The sequence below is a fragment of the Nothobranchius furzeri genome, chromosome 16 (genome assembly GCF_043380555.1).
Source record: "Nothobranchius furzeri strain GRZ-AD chromosome 16, NfurGRZ-RIMD1, whole genome shotgun sequence".
NCBI lineage: Eukaryota > Metazoa > Chordata > Actinopteri > Cyprinodontiformes > Nothobranchiidae > Nothobranchius > Nothobranchius furzeri.
Window position 1 is genome coordinate 39,558,367 of NC_091756.1, and position 9,608 is coordinate 39,567,974.

Consider the following 9,608-nt stretch of genomic DNA (forward strand, 5'->3'; position numbering starts at 1 on the left):
TGTGTGAAAACAGAAATTAAAGGGCAACGCAGTCTGATCAGCAGCATCTCTTGGACAGAATGCACATATTTGAGCTGCACAACAAAAGGAGCGCTGTGCAAACCTGCAACAGGACACACACACACACACGCACACACACACACACACACACACACACACACACACACACACACACAGAGAAAGAGGAAAAACCAATAAACTCTGCTACTGAGAAAAGGAAGTCCTTCACTTAAAATCACGAGAGCCGTGGTGAACGTGTGTTAGTGTCAGCGCTGATGAGAACAACCAGTGACTAATTCCCACCACATACCAGCCGGCTGCAGCAGCGTTAACCAGGGCCGGACCATGCAGAGACAGAGGCAGGATTAGAAATAAAATAAAAACAGCAAAAACCTTCTCATGTGGTAAAAACATATTGGTCATAGCAGCGAAAAACGTTCATAAATAATGATCAAATTATTTCACGTGAGCCCATGGGCGACTGAGTCAAGAGCTGAAATTGTGTCAAACACAAAAGAAGGCATTATGTGTCAGGTGTGAGCTCATTTTCAAGGTGTGCACATGCAGGGCGCGCACACACTCACACACACACACAAAACACAGAAGGTAACAAATCTGGCTAAGCAAAGCTGAGTTAGTGGGTCATATTTCCTACGGCCTGGTCTTCGCCTTAACCTTGTAAAATAAGATGACAGCTCCTAAAGCAAAGACTTGTAATTGCAGTCATTTAACACAAGTTTTTTGTTTGTTTGTTTTTTAAAGGTTCATGGTTGAGAAAATGATTCTGCTTTAAGGTATCCATCCCCCTGTGGGACCAGTGAGGTGCATAATTACAGAATGGCTGATTGTGACTAAATAACTAACATGAAAATATTTAGAAATGTGGCTTTAGATCAGCATGCGTTGGGTAAAGGCTGTGGACACCTCCAGGAAGCAAAGGGTGGCACACATGCTCAACAAAGCAGAGCTGCGCAATCCAATCAGATAAACAAATTACAACTTTTAAAATATTTTTATATATGTTATAATATAACAGTTAATGTGGGCTTACTCAAGTGCACCTTTCATAAAATTTCCTTTCACGTTTCAGTCACATGCAAATCACCCAGAAAAGACTCATTTGCATATTTATTTTATTGGTGTGGTTTTACACTGCTTACTGTGTCAGAGCCATGCTTGTGTTAGAAAAAAGGGCATTTTAAATGAGGCTATGCTAGCACGAATCAACTGCATTATTCAGCAGTGTTGTTTTTAAATTAAATTAAAAATAATAATAATAATTCATTTTAACTGGGTTTTTACTGGCGCACAGCAAAAATTTTATTAAGAGGAAGAACAAAAATTTGAATATCGCCGTGTGTTTCATTCCAAAATTGCTAAATCTGAGATTGAGAGACATTTAATAAAGTTTTTATTTTTTAGAGCGCGTGCCGCCGTACTGTCCACTTCAGGAACAGTTGGGAAAACTTGGCTTTGTCGGCAGCAGCTCTTCTGGGTGACAAAACAAACCCCGACTCGGGGACACAGTGTGTGTGTATCTGTGGGTGAGGAATGTGTGTAGAAATCCAGCTGAAAATTAAATGAACTTACTGTTCGTGCTGTTGGAGAAAGTGATCCATTGGGAAGGTAGGGGCTTGTGAGGTCGGGAATCATTATAAATGGATAGCCCGGGTACGGTGGGCTCTTGAACAGCCCTCCATCTTGCCTTTTCGCAGCTAACATGGCGGGGGGGTGGGGGGAGAAAAAAAAGAGGAAAACCTTTTTTAAAGTGGCCATGGAAAGTTTTTAATTTCCTGAAAACTACATTTGAGTTAGAGAGGAGATTCCCTCTCCGTCAGGCACATTTTATGTAATGTTAAAAGAAGAAAACAAGCCAAAGTAACTCACCCTCTTCTAAACTTTCTCTCGTTTTGTCTCTGAAAGTTTCAGATCTAGGCGGAGGCCGTCTTTCCGCCTTGAAATGCAATGAAACACAAGGATTGCGTTAAACTCGAGGGTGCTGGAGAACTTCTCCTTCCAAACTCTTCATTAAAAATTAGGAAATGCAAGGGCCTCTGTTTTGTGACTAACTTCAGCGGGGATCGATCCGAAACTTACCTCTGAATCCGAGGAGCTGTTCTGATTCGTTTCCGACTCGTTTACGAGAGAAGATTTGACGTCTGCTAAATCCCTTTCTGCCGAGGAGTTCTCCGAAATTTTCTCCTCCTGCTCCCCTTCGTCTTTGAAGGAAATCATTTCATCGTTCGCACCCAGATCGTCCCCTCCACCGCCGTTGAGCTGCGGCATGTTTCCCGTGCAGAAAGCTCTCCTGACCGGGGCACAACACAAACTTTCAAACCCTTGATCTCGGCGATCTCGGTAGTCCGAGTTTAAGTTTTTTTTTATATAAAAGAAAAACGCGGGGTCTTGTATTGGCGTTTTCCAAAGCTCTGGCGGTTGGTAGAAAACTATATAAGAAGAAAAAAAGAAGGGGGGAATCTTGGCAGAAAAAGGAAGCCGGAGAAGGAGCCGAGCCGCCCGGATTGAGTGAGTTGAAGTTGGTCGGAGTGGTTTTCAGTTCAAAGGCGGCGCTGATTGACAGATAGAGAGGGATGGAAATAGAGAGAGTCTGGATTCAGGATTATTGACAGGGAGAAACACACAAGAAACTAATGAGATTCAAACAGGGAGGGACTTGAAGTGACGTTTTCATAAATAGGAGGAAAGAAAAAAAACTGAAAGGGAGAGAGGGGGGGGGGCGGGGGGACGACTGCAGAGAAAAGGCATGTGAGGAGGGAAAAAGGCAGTTTGGGAACAGGACAGTGAGGGTGAAATAGCAGGAAGATAGGAGGATGCTTGCAAATGTGGATTAAACGCACATATGGGCGGTCTCCCGGTGGAAGGAGGGAGAAAGAAAGGAAAAGAGGGCGCTTCCTCCGGCTGTTTCACCCTCCTACTCCTGGCTGACACTTCCCAGCTAAATAAAGTTAATGTTACATGTTTAAATAAAAATGTGTTTTTTTTATTCTTCTGGCAAATTCAGATGCTTAAATACTCAGAGCCTATCAAAGCAACATTACTCAGAACTGTTAGCGATTCTTATTTCATCTGCTTTGTCAGCTCCTTAGATCTATTTTTCATTATGTTGGCTAATGTTTCCTTAGATCTATTTTTTGGGATGGAGGGTGTTATTGCATCCTACTTTCTCGACAGGTGTGATGTCCTCTGGGACTAACCTGAATTCCTCACAGGCAGCACAGACTGAGCTGTTTTTATTTTTCCCTCTTCTTCTCTTTCCTCCTCAGCAGCCAGGCTACTGGACACAAAGAGACGGATGCAGACTCAGATGCTGCAGCTCTGTCTTATTTTAGTCTGGATGGACCTTTAAAAGACAGAAAATTTGAGTGTTTTTGGTGATCTAGAAATAAAATTGCTGCACATGAAATGGAAAAAAGTATATAAGATGGTTTTATGGTTTGTTTTTATTAATTTTATATTAATTAAATTTGTTGTGACAAAAACAAATCTTATTAACTTTTCTCATGTTCTATGCAATAAAGAAAAAAAACACCTGATGAATAAAAATGCAAAAACATCTTAAATGTAACACCTAAGCATCACAAACCTGCAGTTTAATCACAGCAGCTGACACTATCTCATCAGTTTTCTCTTATCTGGTTCAATCTAGAGCAACAATCACAAAAACATCAATTAATTCACCTTTGGCAACAAGAAACGGAGCTAAAGCATCCAGATGACACCGCCTTGCAGAAATGAAAAAAGGAGCAAGATCAAAACAAGTCACTGAATTGTTGATTAAAAATATTGTCTCGTGTCTTCATGGCGTAAGGCGTGTGAAAACAAATATTATGACACTAATTCCTCTGTATCTGCTGTCAGCAGTGTTGTCAGAAAGCGCTGATAGGGAATTACGTGCAGCACCAAGGTGCTGGGAGCCTAACACGCCCAGAACCAGGCAGTTCCATGAAAGCAGGTGCCCATCATTGATGCTCTTTATCTGGATGAGGTGAAAGCAGCATTTGCTTGCTGCAGCCCATGCAGACAGGAGGAGCATGGAGGAAAGGGTTGCCATTACAGTTTTGTTTTGTTTTTTTTATCCTGTGTGTCAGTGTTCAGGGAGCCGATGGAAGAAGACACACCCTGCTGCTCAGGGGCCCTCCAAACCCGACCCCCGTGCAGACCAGACCAAAGCAGAGGGGGCTCCAAGCCACCTCCGGATCGCCTCAGCAGGTTCCTGAGAGTTTAGTGGGGGCTGGCAGCGCATTATCACGCATGCCGTGGAGACACCTGCCCCTGATGGTGATTCTAATCTGCAGGACCCTTTAATAATGTGATGATAGGCTTTGCTGCTGCTGCCCTGAATGATGGAGTAGGATCCTTCCCTGTGTCCCGGTGTCTTCTGGTACTATTCATACTCCTGGTGGGGGAGGATTGTCCCCTCTTCTGCACTCTTCCCCATTGCATCTGAAACTAGAGGAAAAGATGCTGATCCAGCCTGATCAGCTGATTCCTGCCTCTGTTAGAAGCTGTCAAAACATAAACACCTAATCTGAATAGGTGACCTCACAGACAACTCCTTCTCAAGTGTCCAGATAAAATATTTGTTCCTCCTGGCTTTCCTTTCACCTTTATAGTGTTTCCTGCATGAGGCAGAAACACAAAAAAAATCTAAACAAACCAAAATAGCTGTTTTACTACATAACCTGTGTATTAAATGTTATAAACATAGTATATTCTCAGATTATTTTCTATCTATTACATTTAACTAATATTTTTGTTACATTATAAAAACCAAAGCAGATGCAGATTTGATTTTTAAATATAATTTTCATAATGTCCTTCAAGCATGTTTAACATTAAAATAATCACTAATCTAAAGTCCTGCAGGTAAATGAACATGGATGGATTTTGCACTGACGATTATGGGTACACCGATATATTGGTCGGCCGATATTTACCTTTTTTTTCTGAAACTAATTCAGCTTCAAATGTTTTGTGCATCAGCTGATGTCATTAGTGACATTTTAGCAGGAAAATAAGGTAGAAGATGTCTAAACATCGGCCATGAAAATTGGCCCAAAATTTGCCAATACATATCGGCCATAAAAAAACAACATTTACTCTACTGCCAACTTAAATATAACTCATATAGAGTGTTTCTACCTATTTTCACTCATTGATGGACTTTGTGTTTTTAGTTAGTAAAGAAAATCACTGCACAGTAAACCAAATAGCAAGAGAATGACATCATCATTCATCTCTACGCTCTTAAACCGTTAATTATCCATCAGGAAAATCTCATTATTTGATTAACATTTTACAACTGGACATGTTCTGCCTATTTTCCTCCCCCCACACATCTCTGTTTGTTTTATAGTAGCAGATTCACTCCTGCAGCCATGTTCGTCGGCTAATTAGGACTTACTATTTAACCTCAGTTGCTTTTAGTGGAGTGCAGATTTGCTCCATTGTTGGGAGTTGTGTAGTATAACATCTTTTGGCATTTCAGTGCCAGCCAGTGCAGCTAATATAAATTATATCAATGGGACAATACTGTAGTTAGCTGTAATTACATCCATACTAATGGCCCTCACCATTATTTTTGCAACAGAGGGGGAAGGAAATCTGAATTACCTGATTATGAAAAGCACGTTTTTATGCTGTATATAATTTCTTTGAGTAAAAACAAATCAGATGACTAATATGCGTGGTTGTATTTGTGTGCAAATGTCAATATTTTTACATTGTCCTCTCAAAGTTAGCCCTTAAAGCTCCAATTCATTCGTTACTTCAATAAACCTGCAGTGGTCTCTGGTATGAATGGACGCCTTGTGAGTCATTCTCTTGGAAAAAAGCTCTGAAGCTCCTGTTTCAGGAAGTAAAGTTGCACCTGATTTATACTTCTCCATGAGCTCCACAACAGAGAGACGCACACAGAGTGTCAGAAAGGTTTTTACATGCAAACTTCTGTTCAAGCAACGGAGTGTTGCGAAACAATTCCCCGCCAGGACAACAGAGGGCGTAGCGCTGTTCTGTGGTATCCTGCTACCATAACACTCATGTATCCGGTCTACAATAGTGTATTTACTAATGTGTTTATATATTTCAGAGACTTTATAACGCGGACAAATTTGTCCTTCATTCTCCTCCACCGCTTCATGTGGTCGCCACCTCTAAACCCATGTTTCCAGTCATTTCCGTCCACGTTTGCTCCACATTTTGTACTCCTTCAGTCACAGGTGAATAAGCATTAATATTTTCTGACTTTTTCCACGATGCGCTCTTCAATCTGTTCTGGGTCTACCTCTAAAAATCTTTTTAGTTTTTAACAGGGCAACGTCGGGGCTGGTGATGAATATACAGGAAGCGGTGTCCTTACCAATCACAATTTTGCAGTCTCCGCCACTTTCAACAGATGTTTAAAATGTTGGGCATGTCTCCGTCATCCTCTGTGAACCCGTTGGAGAAACCTTGCGCCGACGCATAGTGGCATTGCGTGTCTCCGCACCTACGTGGACAGGGAAGTATAAATCAGGCTCAAGACGAAGGAGAAGGGGCGTACAATGGAGGAATTTAGAGTTTTAATCATTAATATTCATGATATTTGGAGATCTCGCCTCTGATTGGATAACAGCAACACAACTCTCCCACTGACTCCATTTGCCCTGCAACATTGATGTTTTATCTCCACAAATAACACAAGCCTGAAGGAGTTCTGTTTTGTGGTGGAGTTGCTAATGCTAACAGTTAGCTTCTACTAGCCGAGACATTCTCCACTGTTTGCTGGATGCTTAACCAACAACAGCCTTCCCTATCACAACCCAAGATGGCTGTGTCCATGAATGTTCATTTTCAATGTGACGTGAAACTGACTGCCTTTCCAATCCGAGCGTTTTTTCATCTGGTTTCTATCAGCGGCTAATACAGGACATAGGGGTAGAAGACTATTTCACATTCATCCTGCATATGAAACTCAGAGTGACCGATCTTATATAGAGCATAAAGGGTTTTTAGTGAACTTGGTCTTCAATGTATGTTTTTATGTTTCTCTGTGCATTCTTTTATGAATCCATAACATTATATGTGTTGTTGTTCTGGTGGAAAAGTACATTTTCAGGATCTGCATTCAGAAAATGATTTATAGAGCAAGGTGTTGAAAACAACGCTTTAAAGCCATTCCTTTTTTCACGTGAGGAACCTGTTTTTCCGTAATTGCACACAAAGAAAGATGGTGTCAGTCAAGATGAAGAACAATACTGTAATGAAGAATTAGTCACACCGGATTGTGACTCTGCACTCATCCTAAATCAATATTCCCTCCTGAGACCAGCACAACAAACAGCACAACAAGCTTTTCATCACATAAAAAGTTGGTGAATCAATGATCAAAATAGATCAAATCTCCAGATGCAAAGCGTTGTTTTTCAAAAGAAATCTCTCAGGTGATGGGTCAGGAGTGTTCTTGAGACCAGCCTGAATATGCAAGATGAATGTGCTGTTTTTATATCACCGCTTCCAGAACTCCTCATCCACACGGCATCGTGGGAACTGTATCGGCCAGGCTATGTGAGTTCTCTCCTGTTGCCTCCAAAACAAACAGCCAAGTGTTTTTCAGAAATGAATGTGATAGTCATTAATCAAAGTCCTGGGCAGGCCCTGAACTCTCTAAACATGGAATCCACCTGAGAGACAAGGTAACTTACGTAACTGTGCAGCAGCAGCATGCACACACACACACACACACACACACACACACACACACACACACACACACACACACACACACACACACACACACACACACACACACACACACACACGCACGCAGTCCACCTGTCTGTCACAGCAGCATCTCAGGAAACAGGCGAGCCAAGCTGCTGCTGGCTGCTAAATGTTACTTAAAGGTCAGGGGTATATAAGCCAATGGTTTGCTGGTTAGAGAAATGTTTTCACACGGGCTTTACGGGGAAATGTATCAGGCACCCGGTGGCCAAAGGGGTTTTTATACTCTGATTATTTTCTTAAAAGGAAAGAAAATATATTTTCTTACAACAGATTGCACCAACTTCATGTTATTTCTGAGTTTATCAAAAATAATTGAACAAAAAAACGGTCATATGTATAAAGCCCCCCCCCCCCCCCCCCCCCCAGCTAAGCAAAAAATTATTTGCTTCTTTACAAATTTTTTCAGTTTTTGCTTTTGTGTAGCACTTAAATGGCACCGCTGATGAATGACGTTCACGTTTATAGCACCTATCAGAGTCAGAGGACTCCCAAGCGCTTTACACTACAGTGTAACAGAGGTGAAGCTGACTAACACAGGCGCCACTGGTCCCTCTGACCACCACCAGCCGCAGTGAAGGTTAAGTGTCTTGCCTAAGGACACAACAGTAGAATTCTCTGCTGGGAGCCGGGATCGAACCTGCAACCTTCTGATTACTGGACAACCCACTTTACCTCATGAGCTACTGCGTCCTCAATATCAAGCAAAGATAATCTGCAGGTTTTAAAAAGATAAGTGAAATTTGGTCATTTCCATATTCCCCAGAGTTAACCCTCTCAGGCTCAAAATACGTTTTGATAAAAGGACGAAAAACTAAGTCCTTCAGGGGTACTTCTGATTTAAAAAATGCTCATGAAATACATATGTGGAGTAACCAGGTAGGTTTTAACGTTGCAGATCTGCAACGCCTGCCTCCAGAGGGTTACAGCTCTTCTAGTGAATCTACACAACAAGCCAGGTTTTGAACACAAATACGATGATGGAACACTCACTCACTCCTTCCCCAAAACACTTCTGCTGGAACCAGAAACCCATGTAACAAGAGAGCACTAAACACCAGTCACTGTTTTCTAGATCCAAACGTCTTTTGTTGTTTGTGACTTCAATTCAATTCAATTCAATTCAAAAATACTTTATTAATACCAGAGGGGAATTGATTGCTGTAGTAGCTCAGAATAATAATAATATTCAAGTCATCAAAGAGTTCTTGTATATTACAATGGCTGTTGGCAGGAAGGATCTCCAGTAGCGGTCAGTGTTGCAGCGAAACTGAAGAAGCCTCTGACTGAAGACACTCTTCCACTGTCGGACAGTCTAGTGAAGAGAATGCTCCGGGTTGTCCATAATTTTCTTGATTCTCTAGAGAATCCTTCTTTGCATTATCTCCTCCAGTGGTTCCACAGTTGTCCCCAGAACAGAACCAGCCTTTTTTATTAGGCTGTTGAGCCTTTTCAGGTCCCTGCTTCTGATGCTACTACCCCAACAGACGATGGCTGAAGAGATTACACTCTCAACAACAGACTTGTAGAAGATCTGCAGCATCTTGCTGCAGACATTGAAGGACCTAAGCGTCCTCAAGAAGTGCAGTCTGCTGTGCCCCTTCTTGTAAACGGCTTCGCTGCTCCAAGGTATTTGTATTCCTCAACCACCTCCACTTCTTCTCCCATGATGGAAACAGTGTTTGACTCCACCCTGTTTCTTCTGAAGTCTAAAATCATCTCCTTTGTTTTGTTCACGTTCAAGGTCAGATGATTGTTTCCACACCATGCCACAAAGCGCTCCACCAGCTCTCTGTACTCAGCTTCCTGTCCATCTCTGATACACC

At 41.9% G+C, this 9,608-nt stretch overlaps 1 protein-coding gene across 31 annotated transcripts in view; it reads right to left on the reverse strand.

Annotated features, from left to right (window-relative positions):
* tcf7l2 (transcription factor 7 like 2) overlaps nt 1–2,714 on the reverse strand; it is an 85,693-nt gene extending 82,979 nt beyond the window's left edge. For all 31 annotated transcript variants that reach the window (XM_015962619.3, XM_054749743.2, XM_015962616.3 and 28 more), the window contains exons 1-3: nt 2,098–2,714; nt 1,888–1,954; nt 1,591–1,715 (exon numbers count right to left, since the gene is read on the reverse strand). In XM_015962619.3, coding sequence (XP_015818105.1) covers nt 1,591–1,715; nt 1,888–1,954; nt 2,098–2,286 — 381 coding nt within the window. In that variant the 5' untranslated portion in view covers nt 2,287–2,714. The remainder of the gene's footprint in view (nt 1–1,590; nt 1,716–1,887; nt 1,955–2,097) is intronic.
* Nucleotides 2,715–9,608: the final 6,894 nt, after the last annotated feature.